The 16,522-nt window shown below is 35.5% G+C and overlaps 1 protein-coding gene across 6 annotated transcripts in view; it reads right to left on the bottom strand.

The window, feature by feature from the left end:
- LOC133239128 (lipase member J-like) overlaps nt 1–16,522 on the bottom strand; it is a 37,638-nt gene that overhangs the window by 18,911 nt on the left and 2,205 nt on the right. For 4 of the 6 annotated variants that reach the window (XM_061402723.1, XM_061402717.1, XM_061402718.1 and 1 more), the window contains exons 2-4: nt 4,678–4,784; nt 1,126–1,237; nt 262–382 (exon numbers count right to left, since the gene is read on the bottom strand). In XM_061402723.1, coding sequence (XP_061258707.1) covers nt 262–382; nt 1,126–1,230 — 226 coding nt within the window. In that variant the 5' untranslated portion in view covers nt 1,231–1,237; nt 4,678–4,784. Of the gene's footprint in view, nt 1–261; nt 383–1,125; nt 1,238–4,677; nt 4,785–5,850; nt 7,320–12,286; nt 13,781–16,522 lie in introns of those variants that run through there. The other 2 variants (XM_061402719.1, XM_061402721.1) reach the window with 2 other exon arrangements.

Genomic DNA, 16,522 nt, shown 5'->3' with positions numbered 1-16,522 from the left:
TCTAGGTAATCAACATGTATGAGTATGGTGATCCACAAAGAAAACTTGGAAGGACCGTGTGTTCCACCATACTTTAAAACCACTCTGAACAGGAAGCTAAAGAGAGTCAGATTCTCTTTCTGGGGCATATGGAGATATGCATGAGAAGTTAACTGTTCACTTAATTTTTTTAAACCCTTTTCTTATTCTAAACTCACTGAGAAGAAATGGAGAAGTTAAGAGCTTCAGATAATCATCAGTTTATCTTGAACTGAGTGTTACCTGAATTGTTTTCACTGTTTGTTTTCCCATAGGGAATTCGATAAAGGCCAAGGATATAACCATCTTCAGTTGTAATATCATACTCTTCATCTGGGTAGCCCCAGTAGGAAATAATTTGACTCTAGATAAGGAAAAAGCAAACCTTTTAGAATAAGACTGTTAGTGAATTAATGTAACCTAATTAATCTAACCTAATCCCATGGACAGAGGAGCCTGGCAGGCTATAATCCATGGGGTCACAAAGAGTAGGACATGACTAACTAACACACACAAACACACATTAATGTAATAATGAATCTTTGTATTCTCAATCTTAAGCCTATGTATTTTGTATTTTTTATTTTCACTAATTCACTGATTAATTCAGTACTAAATATTTACAAAACATCTACTAAGCATCCGTCTTCTATTCCAGGGGTTCATAGATAAATAAAACAACAACAAAAAATTAAAACCCCTGCATTCAAGGAGATATCTCAAGAACTAACCAATTATTTTTTTTCTGACTACTAGTCATAGTTTTACCTATATACCAATATAAAATTTTAAAATGTTTACCCACAAGTGTTTGTTTGTTTATATATATAGCTAAGAATATATACATATGTGGAATTTGTTATGTAAATACATATATAGAGAAATGATATGTTTATGCATATTTTCATTTCAGACACAGAATAAAGCAGAAATGGAAACTTAAAGCTATAGGATAGCAGATAAGGAATATTAGTTGACCCATATTCAAAATACATGAATGCAGAGATATAAACTGACTGTAGATCTATTCAAATAAAACCCCTCAAAACTGAAGAGTAGCATTCCCCGTTACTTTATTAGCTTAACATTTATGTCCTAGCAACTTACAATATTCATGCTTGCTTCAGGGTTCACAGACCTTTGTTTCCTAAACACACCATGAGTAGTTCCAAGAATTAGGATGAAAGACATCACCTTGAAAAGGTACCACATTGGGAATCTACACATAAAAAGAGATTTTAATAATATTAAAATTGCAGCAATTATTACTATTTGACTAAATAATTCTGTGAGGTAGGGAATATTACCATTTTCAGATGACAAAACAGAGGCTCTGAAAAATTAAATAAACCTGTCTAAGGATATACAATGTATAGCTGGCAATCACGGTTCAGATTTAGGCCTGCTTAACTCCAAAATCCATGTTTTTCTAACTACTCTATTCTGTAGCACAAATTCCCTCTTTAAAGTCTTCTTAATAGTATTGCTTAGCTCAGTTTTAAGAGTTTTACTATATACTGCAGGTTAACTAATATAATTGATATAACTGATATAATAATACTCTTACCAGACTATTATTTAAAGTATGTTTATAGGTTTTTGGGTTTGGGAAAGGGAAAGGGGACTAATGTGAAGATTAGAAAGCTTGCCTAGCTTACATTCAGCCTCTCAGGGTTTGGAGTTTATTTTGTTTACAGAGATATGACTTTGAGTTTGAGTAACCAAGTTCTGGAAAGCCAGGACACGTAAATCATTTCTAGAAAACTGAGAAAGCAGGGAATCACAGAGGTCACCATCTAGATTTTCTCCCCAGACCTTGGTTTACCAATTTCATGAGCCTTGAAAATGAGCCAGACACTGTATCTGAAAGGATATTATGAGGCATTTTTAAAACTCCCAACTTCACAACTTATAAACTGTGTGACTTAAAGCAAGTTACTTATCCTCTCTGAGCATGTTTTCCTACTTAAAAAGTATGAATAATGCCTACTTCTCAGGTTTGCAATGGCACCCCACTCCAGTACTCTTGCCTGGAAAATCCCATGGACAGAGGAGCCTGGTGGGTTTCAGTCCATGGGGTCGCTAAGAGTCGGACACGACTGAACGACTTCACTTTCACAGGTTTGTTATAAAACTTAAATTTGATAAATGTGACATGATGCTTTTTTAATATAATACTTTATTTTCTTGGGCTCCAAAATTATTGTAGATGGTGTCTGCAGCCATGAAATTAAAAGACGGTTTCTCCCTGGAAGAAAAGCTATGACCAACCTAGACAGCATATTAAAAAGCAGAGATATTACTTTGTCGACAAAGTTTCATTTAGTCAAAGCTATGATTTTTCCAGTAGTCAAGTGTGGATGTGAGAGCTGGATCATAAAGAAAGCTTTTGAACTGTACTGTTGGAGTAGACTCTTGAGAGTCCCTTGGATTGCAAGGAGATCAAACCAGTCAATCCTAAAGGAAATCAGTCTTGAATATTCATTGGAAGGACTGATGCTGAAGCTGAAACTCTAATACTTTGGCCACCTGATGCAAAGAACTGATTCACTGGAAAAGACCCTGATGCTAGGAAATATTGAAGGCAGGAGGAGAAGGGGAAGACAGAGGATGAGATGGTTGGATGGCATCACTGACGGGATGGATATGAGTTTGAGCAAGTTCTTGGAGTTGGTGATGGACAGGGAAGCCTGGCCTGCTGCAGTCCATGGGGCCACAAACAGTTGGACAAGACTGAGCAACTGAACTGTAATATAATACTAGCCATATAACTAACATTTAATACATATTAGACCATCTTAAGAGAACAAACAAAACACTAGAAATTCAGAAAAATCATTTGCATGCAAATAATTGCTATATCTTATATGTTTGTTAAGCTAGTCTCCAGCGCAATATTTAATGACTTGGTACAAATTAGGTGGATACGAAATTGAAACTGTATTTATTACTTAAAGTTTCTTTTAATTTAAAGCTGTGATTTATGGAGACTGAACATATCACCTTTGGTCAGAGGTTTACATTATATTTGGTATAATATCTGTGCTTTTCACTGAAGGCAAAAAAGCAAATTTTAAAACAATATTATCAAACTTTTTACCAAAGAGAGAGAAACCTGCTAACTTAAGTGCATTAAAAAAAAAGGTTATATTTAAAAAGAATACATTTCAATCAGTTCTAATGAGGTGGATGAAACTGGAGCCTATTATACAGAGTGAAGTAAGCCAGAAGGAAAAACACCAATACAGTATACTAACGCATATATATGGAATTTAGAAAGATGGTAACAATAACCCTGTGTACGAGACAGCAAAAGAGACACTGATGTATAGAACAGTCTTATGGACTCTGTGGGAGAGGGAGAGGGTGGGAAGATTTGGAAGAATGACATTGAAACATGTAAAATATCATGCATGAAACGAGTTGCCAGTCCAAGTTCGATGCACGATACTGGATGCTTGGGGCTAGTGCACTGGGACGACCCAGAGGGATGGTATGGGGAGGGAGGAGGGAGGAGGGTTCAGGATGGGGAACACATGTATACCTGTGGCGGATTCATTTTGATATTTGGCAAAACTAATACAATTATGCAGTTTAAAAACAAAATAAAATTTAAAAAAAATTTTAAAAAAGGCTATAACATTTGTAGTCACAACAGTGTTATACAAAGTGTTAATTAAACAGTGTTATGTCAAACGGCAACAACAACAAAGAGTTCAGACTACTTTGTTGATACTGATAAATTCTGAGTTGATATTGATGTTACTAAGTTAACATGAGTTTTCAAATATACTTTGGACCTATGCAATTTTTATACTGGTATTCTGCTTAAAAGTTAAATCAATCCATCTAAAAATATTGGAAATAATTTTGTCAAAGTAGATGAAAATATATAAGAAATATTACTTATTGATAGTCAATTCAGTTACTGAGACTTTAAAATATATTCAGAACAATTTGGGTACTTGAAACTACTCTTTCAAGTATAAATTTTATGGAATCTAAACACATTAAATGTCTGATAAAAATTTAGCTCTCAAATTGAAATTTTTTAGGAGTAAAAGGCACACCAATATTTAAAGGCTTAGTATGAAGGAGTTTTTAAATATATCAATGATTTTTTAAATGTTTATGTTTTAAAATGATCATTTTGAATACAGTGGACCACTATTTATTAAATTTATACAGATACCATAGAGTTAGATGTTGTTACTAAAATATCACTTTACCTGTAAAACCTAGTATCTAATCTAGTAATTACTATTACCTCAACTTTAGTCATTAACCATAATTTTTCACCTATGTTGGCTGGTTGGTGAAATACTATGTCATGAACTGGTGCTTTGCTTAGCGTAGGGGCAAACTTTTAAAAGATGATTTTAAAGATGGAAGCGTGACAGAAAACTGAGCTTTGTGCAAGAGTAATCCATTCAAGGTAGCCAATATCTTACATAATGATTTTTAAAGATTATCACACAGTTGGGAAAAGCACTTAAACAAAATTAAACCAAAAAGCTACATTACTAATAGCACCCATCTGTAACTAAATAGAATTTTCTAAAAGTTGATTTGAGGATCAGTTTTCTTCAGTTTCTGCCATTAAAATCATTAGTTTGACTTTAGATACAACCCACAACAATAAAATACATTATGCCATACCTCTTTGTTCTTCTTGATTTTAGGTACCTAATAGATGTGTCTTCAAAGTAGTCAATCACATATTGTGCTCCTTTTGGCAAAGGTTGCTAAATATAATCACAGATAAGCTGAAAAAATAAAAATGAGAACATTTAATTTCAGTGCAAAAATCAAACCTGGCATTACATAAATTGGCAACAGAAACTACAACAAATTTTGAAAGAACACTGTTGACACTAATAAATGCTAAGTAGCTTTTCAAGTCACTGCCCATATGCTACTCTAAATACATTCACAAAAATACCCACAGAGGTGGTTAGTGGTAGTTTCCCACTAGTGCAGTTTTTTTTTTTAATCAGAATTATTAAGACATAATTCTAACTCCCTTAAAGTGTTAAAGTAGATTTCTGTTCTTCTGACTGGCAGTCACTGTATAGCAGTAATGAGTAGTAAACACGCAGTCTATGATGGTATAAAGCAGTTCAAATATAGAAGCGACTGTCATATCATTATTGCTGGGTTTTGAAGATTTCTCCCTATGGAAAACATAAGCAAGTGCTCATTTCTTTCCCTAAAACATATAATAGGAAGAATAATATTGAAGTTTAGCTTAGGTTATTTAAAAATATATGTTGTAAACTCAAGAAAATCAAAAAACTTTTAAGAAGTACCAACAGTAAGTCAATAAAGAAGGTAAAACGGGTTAATAATAAATGCTGTTAGACCTTAAGAAGTAAAAGACTTTTTAAAAAATAAATGAAGAACAAATAAACACAGTAGTAACACGGTAGATTTTAATCAACAATATAATAATCATTTGTGAAAGCGGCAGCCACTCAGTCGTGTCCGACTCTCTGCGACCTCATGGACTCATCCACGGAATTCTCCAGGCCAGAACACTGGAGTGGGTAGCCTTTCCCTTCTCCAGGGGATCTTCCCAACCCAGGGATCTGAACCCAGGTCTCCCACATTGCATGTGGTTTTTTTACCAACTGAGCCAAAAGGGAAACCCAAGAACACTGGAGTGGGTAGCCTATCCATTCTCCAGGGGATCGTCCCAACCCAGGAATTGAAAAATCATTCATAAATGCTCTTTATATACTGGTTAAACACAGAAATTGTCAAATTGGATTAGAAAGCAAGACTTTACTCTGCAATGTTTATAAGAAAAGTGAAAGTGAAAGTCACTCAGACCTGTCAGACTCTTTGTGACCCCATGGACTATACAGTCCATGGAATTCTCCAGGCCAGAATACTGGAGAGGGTAGCCTTTCCCTTTTCCAGGGGATCTTCCCAACCCAGGGATCAAACCCAGGTCTCCCGCACTGGAGGTGGATTCTTTACCAGCTGAGCCACAAGGGGGGCCTATAAGAAACCTGCATTAAATACAGATTATTATTATCAATAGACAGGTTGAAGAGTAAAAGTGTAAAGCAAGATATGCCAAAAGAAAGCTGGACTAACTATGTTGATTTCAATTATAGTAGACTCAGAATAAGAAATATAGCTAAAAAGCAAGATTACATAACAATATGCAATCAGTTCTCCAAGAAGACATAACAATCCTAAATGTGTATGCACCAAACAGCTCAGTGTCCGCTTAGTCCCCTCTGACTCTGTGGTCCTGTGGACTGTAGCATGCCAGGCTCCTCTGTCCATGGGATTTTCCAGGCACGAATACTTGAGCAGGTTGCCATTTCCTACTCCAGGGGATATTTCTGACCCAGGGATCAAACCTGTGTCTTTCATGCCTCCTGCATTGCAGGGAGATTCTTTACCACTTAGCCATGTGGGAAGCCTCTGCACCAAAAATATATGTAAGTAAGCATTAAATATATGTAAGCAAGCATTAATAGACTAAAAGGAGAAATAGACAAATTTACGATTATATTTGGAAAATTCAACTCCTCCTTTTCAGTGTTTGATAGAATAAGTAGACAGAGAATCAGTAAAAATATAGATGACCTGGACAATACCTAGCAATCACTTGATTTAACTGACATTTATAAAACATTCTATACAACCATAGCATAATACACATTCTTCTCAAACATACAAAAAAAACATTCATCAAGATTGTGGCCAGTAGGAAAGATTTAAATTTAAAGGAATAAAATTCATACAAATTTCTTGGGCCATAACAAAATTAAAATAGCAATCAATAATAAAAGTTATCCAGAAAGTACCCAAATACTTGGAAATTAAATAATACATTTCTAAGTAATCCATAGGTTAAAGAAGAGGGACTTTTAAAAATATTTGAGAGGCTTCCCTAGTGGCTCAATGATAAAGAATCCGCCTGCCAATGCATGAGACACAGGTTTGCTCCCTGGTCGGGGAAGATCCCACGTGCCACATAGCAACTAAGCCCTTGTTCCACAGTTATTGAGCCTGTACTCTAGAGTGCAGGAATTGCAACTACTGAAGCCCACTCTGTCTGCAACAAGAGAAATCACTGCAATCAGAAGCTTATGCACTGCAACTCAGAGTACCCCTCCACACGCACTCGCCGCAACTAGAGAAAAGCCTGCACAGCAACAAAGACCCAGCCTAGCCAAAAAGAAATAAATAAAGCTATAAAAAACATTTAAACTAACTGAAATTGAAAATACAACAATATCAAAATTTGTGTGGTGCAGCTAAGCAATACTTAGAAGGAAATTTATAGCAATAACTACTTACATGAGAAAATAAGAAAGGTAAGAAAAACAAGTAATTGAAGTTTTTACCTATAAAAGCTAGAGGAAAAAAAGCAAACTACAATTAAAATAAAAATAGAAGGAAAGAAATAATAAAGATTGGCAAGAAATCAAAGAAAAGGAATGAAAGACAAATAGAGGAAATCAATGAACCAAAAGCTGTTCCTTTGAAATGGTCAAAAAAAACTTTTAGTCAGGATGACCAAGAAAAAAGAAGAAAATGTAAAATACCCATATCAGGAATGAAGAAAAAAAAACAAACTGTGCTACTGATCCCACAGATATTAAAATTAATTATAATAAGGGACTACTTAACTCTATGCTCATAAACTTGAAAACATAAATGAAATACAATAATTCCTTAAAAAGAGAAACTATTAATGTCAAAACTCACACCCCCCAAAAAAGTGATAACCTGAATATTCCAGTATCTATTTTATAAATTAAATGTATAGCATAAAAACCTTCTGAAAAAGAAAAATCCAGGTCAGATAGTTCACTGCCAAACTTCACCAAATATTAAAAAAAAAAATTCTTTACAACCTCTTCCAGAAAATAGAAGAGAAGGGTATCCTTTCCAATTAATTAAAAAAAAATTGTATTGGCGTATAGTTGATTTCCTTTCCAATTAATTGTATAAGGTCACATTATGAAAGAAGAAAACTATAGACCAATTTCCCCCATAAAGATAGATTCCAAGTCTCTCACTAAAATGTTATCAAAATAAATCCAGCAATATATTGAAAAAATACATCTCAGTCTAGTGGGGTTCATCCCACAAACAAAAGACTGATTGAACATTCAAACATCAATTAGTGTTATTTACCATATTAACAGACTAAACTGAAAACAAAACAAAACAAAAAACTCAGAAGATGCAGAAAAGTTAATCATTTAGTCATAAAACTTCTCAACAAATTATATATCGAAAGACACTTCCTTAAACTAATAAAGGCTACATTTCCAATCACACTTGGTAAAAGACTGAATGCTTTCTTGATAAGAGTTAGGAGCAAGAAAAGAGGTCCTTTCTCTCCACTTCTATTCAACATTGTACTGAAAGTCCATGCCAGTGCGATTAAGCAAGGAAAAAAAGTAAAAAATAAAGGCATACCTGATTATCTATGTAGAAAATCCTAAAGAATCTATGTATACTTTAAAAATTTACTAAAAAAAATAAGTGATTTTTAGAGGATTAAAGATAAAAGATAATATAGAAGAGTCAGCAATAAACACTTGGAATTTAAAATTTTAAAAATCCCAATTATAATAGCACTTTCCTTTCCATCATAATGGCTACTTGTATAAATCTAAAAGCCCAATTAAAAGAGATTGTCAGATTGGATCAACAGGAAAGCTGCTCTCAAGAAATTTGCTTTAAAGATACAAGCATAATTATAGTAAAACTGTAAAGAGGGAAAATAATATGACAAACTAATACTAATCAAAAGAAAGCTATATTAATATCAGGCAGTACAGATTTTAAAGGAAATTATAACCAGTGATAAATAGTACAATTTCAAAATGATAAACAGATCAATTCAGTAACAGTTTATCAATCTACATATTTATATTTGTCTCTCTCTAAAAAGAGAGTCAGGAGTCAAAAACCCAGACCTGATAAAGCTGTAAGGAGAAAGACTTATGTATTTATAGTCTTATTTACAGTTAGAAATATTAATTTATAACTGATAGGGCACATATATAGAAAATCAGTAAGGATTTAGAAGGGCTGAAGAACACAATTCTTATTAAAATCTAAGGCATTTTCATAGAAATTAAGCTCTTTTTAGACAGTATATGGAAATGGTGAGAACCTCAAAGAGTCAAAATAATTTTTAAAAAGAAGACAATTGGAATAGGCACAGTAACCAAATTTAAGACTTATTTATTGTAAGGCTAAAGTTATCAAGAGAGTGTGGCACTGGCAGAACAAGATAGATAAATGGATGAGAACAGAGTTTAGGATAGATCTACATTTACATGGTCAATTAATTCTCAACAAAGATGCAAAGGCAATTCAGTCTAAAACACACAGTGCTGAAACAAATATTCATATGCAAAGGTATGAACTTTGATCCATATCTAACATCAAATACAAAACTTAACTTAAAAAGGACCATAGACCTACAAATCTGGAAAACTCAGCAGTGGTCACAGGATTGGAAAAGGTCAGTTTTCATTCCAATCCCAAAGAAAGGCAATGTCAAAGAATGTTCAAACTACCGCACAATTGCACTCATCTCACATGCTAGCAAAGTACTGCTCAAGATTCTCCAAGCCAGGCTTCAACAGTATGTGAACCATGTACTTCCAGATGTTCAAGCTGGATTTAGAAAAGGCAGAGGAACCAGAGATCAAATTGTCAACATCTGCTGGATCATCAAAAAAGCAAGAGAATTCCAGAAAAACATCTACTTTTGTGTTATTGACTAAGCCAAAGCCTTTGACCATGTGGACCACAACAAACTGTGGAAAATTCTGAAAGAGATGGAACACCAGACCACCTGACCTGCCTCCTGAGAAATCTATATGCAGGTCCGGAAGCAACAGTTAGAACTGGACATGGAACAACAGACTGGTTCCAAATAGGAAAAGGAGTACATCAAGGATGTATGTTGTCACCCTGTTTATTTAACTTATATGCAGAGTACATCATGAGAAATGCTGGGCTGGAGGAAGCACAAGCTGGAATCAAGATTGCTGGGAGAAATATCAATAACCTCAGGTACACAGACGACACCCCTTATGACAGAAAACAAAGAACTAAAGAGCCTCTTCATGAAGGTGAAAGAGGAGAGTGAAAAAGTTGGCCTAAAGCTCAACATTCAGAAAACTAAGATCACGGCACCTGATCCCATCACTTCATGGCAAATAGATGAGGAAACAATGGAAAAAAGTGAGAGACTTAATTTTGGGGGGCTCCAAAATCACAGCAGATGGTGACTGCAGCCATGAAATCAAAAGACACTTGCTCCTTGGAAGAAAAGCTATGACAAACCTAGACACCATATTAAAAAGCAGAGACATTACTTTGCCAACAAAGGTCCTAGTCAAGGCTATGGTTTTTCCAGGAGTCATGTATGTATGTGAGAGTTGGACTGTGAAGAAAGCTGAGCGCTGAAGAATTGATGCTTTTGTACTGTGGTGTTGAAGACTCTTGAGAGTCCCTTGGAAATGCAAAGAGATCCAACCAGTCTATTTTAAAGGAAATCAATCCTGAATATTCATTCGAAGGACTAATGCTGAAGCTGAAACTCCAGTACTTTGGCCACCTGATGCGAAGAACTGACTCTTTGGAAAAGACCCTGATGCTGGCAAATATTGAAGGTGGGAGGAGAAGGGGATGACAGAGGATAAGATGGTTGAATGGCATCACCGATGCGATGGACATGGGCTTGAGTAGGCTCCAGGAGTTGGTGAAGGACAGGAAAGCCTGGCATGCTGAAGTCCATGGGGTCGCAAAGAGTCGGACATGACTGAGCGACTGAACTGAACTCAATAACACTATAAAACTTCTGGAAGAAAACGTAAGAGAAAAGTCTTCATTACCTTGAGGTATATATCCAGTATGTCTTTGATAGAAGACAAAAAGTAGAAACCATGTAAGTTAAAAATGGATAAATTAAGGACATCTGCACTTGGAAAGATGCTGATAATATAATGAATAGAAGTCATAGACAAGAAGAAAGCATTTGCCAGTCACACATTTTATTTGTATCCAAAATATATAATAAACTCTGTAAATTCAGTGATAAGAAAATAAACTACCCAATTTATTTAATAGGTAGAAACTTTGAACAGACACTTCACAGAAGTAGATATATGAATGGCAAACGACCACATGAAAAGATGGTCAATATCAAACATCACTGGAGAAATTAAAATTAAACCCTTACTGAAATGCCATCACACACTTATTAGAATGGCTAAAGTTGAAAGGTTTGGTCATATTCAATGATATTAAGGATGGGGAATAACTGGAATCTTCAAATGGTTCTGTTAGAATGTAAAACGGAAAAGCCATTTTGGGAAACAGTTTCACTTGATAGTTCCTTTCAAAGTTGAACACACATCTACCATATAATTAGACTATTCTACTCCCAGATATTCACACAAGATAAATGAAAGCCAATATTCATATAAAGACTTTTATATGTCATAGCAGCTTTATTTTTCATAGTAAAAAACTAGAAACAACCCAAATGTTCATCAGGAGGTGAACAGATAAACATACTACAATATATCCATATAAAGAAATATGTTTATCCATAAAAAGAAATGAACTGACACATTTGACAACACGAATTTCAAAATAATCATGCCAAATAAAGTCAATGAAAACAATACAAATAACAATAAAATAATAACATTTATAGAAACAGTATTTTTTTTACCACAAGTGTGTGAAATTAGAAATCAACTACAGAAAGAAAACCAGGAGAAGAACAAACACAGGGAGACTAAACAGCAGGCTATTTAAAAAATGAATTCAAAGAGGAAATAAGAAAATACCTCAAGACAAATCCAAATGGAAACAAAGTTTTCCAAAATCTATGGGATGCCACAAAAACAGGTATAAGAGGGAAGTTCACATATATACACATACTTTACTATACACTTGAAATTAACACAGTATGTGCATTAGCCATACTTCAATAAAAAACTCAAATTACATTAAGGAATAATCTAAAATAGCTCGATGGGGCTATTCATCTTGATTTTATGCCATCTAAATACTGTTAGATATGCCATTAATGATTATGTAAATTATCAATGAAATAAATAAGGACAGAAAGTGCTGTGAATCACATTATCAGATATTCTTTGTTCACTGACATTGTATTTTATATCATTACAGTAATATTATATCATAGAAAAGAACTCTCTGAGAAAATATGTTTAATATTGATGTCACACCACTAAGTTACCATTCAGCTTGTCTTCCTTTAAGTATTATCCTCAAAAGTCTGGATATCTTCTAGGCAAAGAGTTAGTGAACTCTCAGTCTCTGAGAATTCTAATTTGGATTCCAGTTGCCAAAGATACTGTATTGAACATGACAGTGTTTCTGTCCTCTTGGTGCTTAAATTCTAGTGAGAGAGAACTAAACTAAATAAATAGTTAAACAAGTAAAAAGCAAGTTCACTTCTAAAGGTAATTAAGTGATATTAAGAAAATAGGTTAATGGAAAAGAGGGTCACTGGGTGGCTATTTTAGGTCAAGTGGTTGGGGAAGACCTCTTTAGGTAACTTTTAAGCTTGACTTGAATATCAGGAGGAGCCAGCATTGCAGAAAATTGGGAAGAAGTAAGGCAAAATGCCAAGATGAATAGGAAGAGTAAATATAAGTACATCTGTCCCAGCTGTTTTACAATACTACCTTCTCTAGGTCACTGAGTCATTCACACCTCTCTCGGAGAGATACACCAGTGCTAGTAGCCAACCATGCACCCACACAACCTTAAAGTTATCGCTCTGAATTAATATAATCCATTTTGGTGGTTAGGAGTGTAGGTGGGGAGGGTGGCTCTATCACTCCCTGAAGACTAAACGTGATAAGAAATCACAAGCCACCGTGGTTACTTCTACTGAATGGTCATAACATTCCCAAATTGTGGATAACTTTTTAAAAATGATATTGCTGATCATAGGGGAAAAGAAACAGAGAGTGAAGAATTAATGCACATTCACAACTACTGGCAGCACAATTCAAAAAGTATACCTTATACTCAAGACAACATAAGCAAATGCTTCCCACTTCCACAGACAAGTGGGAAATCTGAGAATATGTTCATGGGAACTAAAATAACTCAACTTAGTTGTGAAAGTGAAAGTGTTAATAGCTCAGTATCTAGCTCTTTGTGATCCCATGAACTGCAGCTTGCCAGGTTCCTCTGTCCATGGAATACTCCAGGCAAGAATACTAGAGTGGGTAGCCGTTCCCTTCTCCAGGAGGTCTTCCCAACTCAGGGATCAAACCTGGGTCTTCCACATTGCAGTCAGATTCTTTACTGTCTGAGCCATCAGGGTAGCCCCAAGTAGCACAAGACATATAAAGACTACCAAGATAAGATATAAACATAGACTTGAGAAATATCACTGATTATTTTTTAAAAACAAATTATTGGTGCATCGTTGATTTACAATGTTGTGTTCGTTTTAGGTGTACAGCAAAGTGAATCAATTATACATATACCTATATCCGCTTTTTTTTTTTTTTTTTTTAAGATTCTTTTCCCACATAGGGCATTGCACAGTGTTGAGTAGAGTTCCGAGTTATACAGCAGGTTCTTCTTAGTTATCTATTTTATATATAGTAGTGACTGAATATTTTTATACCAAGTAGTTGAACTTTCATCTGTATGAGACTGAGAATTACTAAAAGTTATGTGAGAATGGCAATGATCAATCTAGAAACTTGGTGCAGAACAGATATTAGGAGCAGAGAGGTCAGTTAGAAAGCTACTATAATAATTAAATTAAGAACTAATGACTGTTTGAACATAAGTAATGGAATAATCTGCATTTAGATGCTTATATCTTTCCTCTTCTCCTTTGCTTTTCGCTTCTCTTCAGAGTTCCAAAGAACAGCAAGGAGAGATAAGAAAGCCTTCCTCAGCGATCAGTACAAAGGAATAGAGGAAAACAATAGAATGGGAAAGACTAGAGATCTTTTCAAGAAAATTAGAGATACCAACGGGACATTTCATGCAAAGATGGGCTCGATAAAGGACAGAAATGGTATGGACCTAAAAGAAGCAGAAGATATTAAGAAGAGGTGGCAAGAATACACAGAAGAACTGTACAAAAAAGATCTTCATGACCAAGATAATCATGATGTTGTGATCACTGACCTAGAGCCAGACATCCTGGAATGTGAAGTCAAGTGGGCCTTAGAAAGCACCACTACGAACAAAGCTAGTGGAGGTGATGAAATTCCAGTGGAGCTATTTCAAATCCTAAAAGATGATGCTGTGAAAGTGCTGTACTCAATATGTCAGCAAATTTGGAAAACTCAGCAGTGGCCACAGGACTGGAAAAGGTCAGTTTTCATTACAATCCCAAAGAAAGGCAATGCCAAAGAATGCTCCAACTACCGCACAATTGCACTCATCTCACACGCTAGTAAGTAATGCTCAGAATTCTCCAAGCCAGGCTTCAGCAGTACGTGAACCGTGAACTTCCAGATGTTCAAGCTGGTTTTAGAAAAGGCAGAAGAACCAGAGATCAAATTGCCAACATCTGCAGGATCACTGAAAAAGCAAGAGAGTTCCAGAAAAACATCTATTTCTGCTTTATTGACTATGTCAAAGTCTTTGACTGTGTGGATCACAAGAAACTGTGGAAAATTCTGAAAGACATGGGAATACCAGAACACTTGACCTGCCTCTTGAGAAACCTATATGCAGGTCAGGAAGCAACAGTTAGAACTAGACATGGAACAACAGACTGGGTCCAAATAGGAAAAGGAGTTCGTCAAGGCTGTATATTGTCACCCTGTTTATTTAACTTCTATGCAGAGTACATCATGAGAAACGCTGGGCTGGAAGAAGCACAGCTGGAATCAAGATTGCTTGGAGAAATATCAATAACCTCAGATATGCAGATGACACCACCCTTATGGCAGAAAGTGAAGAGGAACTCACTTTCTGAAAAGGCCTCTTTATGAAAGTGAAAGAGGAGAGTGAAAAAGTTGGCTTAAAGCCCAACAATCAGAAAACTAAGATCATGGCAAATGGTCCCATCACTTCATGGTAAATAGATGGGGAAACAGTGGAAACAGTGTCAGACTTTATTTTTGGGGGCTCTAAAATCACTGTAGATGGTGATTGCAGCCATGAAATTAAAAGATGCTTACTCCTTGGAAGGAAAGTTATGACCAACTTAGACAGCATATTGAAAAGCAGAGACATTACTTTGCCAACAAAGGTTCGTCTAGTCAAGGCTATGGTTTTTCCTGTGGTCATGTATGGATGTGAGAGTTGGACTGTGAAGAAAGCTGAGTGCCGAAGAATTGATGCTTTTGAACTGTGGTGTTGGAGAAGACTCTTGAGAGTCCCTTGGACTGCAAGGAGATGCAACCAGTCCATTCTAAAGGAGATCAGTCCTGGGATTTCTTTGGAAGGAATGATGCTAAAGCTGAAACTCCAGTAGTTTGGCCACTTCATGCAAAGAGTTGACTCATTGGAAAAGACTCTGATGCTCGGAGGGATTGGGGGTAGGAGGAGGGGATGACGGAGGATGAGATGGCTGGATGGCATCACTGACTCGATGGACATGAGTTTGAGTGAAGTTTGGGAGTTGGTGATGGACAGGGAGGCCTGGCGTGCTGCAGTTCATGGGGTCACAAAGAGTTGGATATGACTGACTGAAATGAATGGATTAATCTGTCAATGATCACTTTTCAAAGTGCTCAATGTCCACAGTTGACAAGAATGCGGTAAAATAGGCACTGTAGAATATTGCTGGTAGAAATGGAATTTGTACTTTTCTGAAGTACAATCGTGAGGGATTGCATTTAAGAGACAGAGGAGAAGAGATAAAAAAGACCAGAAGACTAATAGATATCAAGGATGAGAAAAGAGAATAGATATATTGAAAATGACTATGAGGTTTCAAGTCTGACTATGCAAGGTGACAAGACTATTAACATAAATGAGGTAACAACAGGAGATGACAGGAAAGAGAAGAACGTATTCAACAGATCATGAGGACCTGCATTGATTCCTCAAGATACTGCTTAACCCAGGAAAAATTCACTTGAATTTAATGTCTATATTTACATATGCAAAATGATGCAAGGATGGTTCTATATCTGTAAATCAATCAATGTGATACACCACAATAATAAAAAGGATAAAAATCACATGATCATAAAAAGCATTTGACAAAATTCAACATCCAATCATGATTAAAAAGAAAACGTCTCATCAAATTGTATAGAGGGAACATATCTCAGCATAGTAAAGGCCATGTATGATATAATCACAGCTAATATCACCTCAGTGCTGAAAAGCTGAAACCACTTCCTCTAAAACTGGGAACAAGATAAGATGCCCACTTGTACCGCTTCTAAATAAATGGTACTAAAAGTTCTAGCCATGGCAGTCAGATCAGAAACAGAAATTAAAGCTATTCAAATTAAAGGAAGGGCAGGGCAAAAAT

Source organism: Bos javanicus, chromosome 26 (assembly GCF_032452875.1).
Source record: "Bos javanicus breed banteng chromosome 26, ARS-OSU_banteng_1.0, whole genome shotgun sequence".
Classification (NCBI taxonomy): domain Eukaryota; kingdom Metazoa; phylum Chordata; class Mammalia; order Artiodactyla; family Bovidae; genus Bos; species Bos javanicus.
This window is presented reverse-complemented; position numbering and strand designations above follow the sequence as displayed.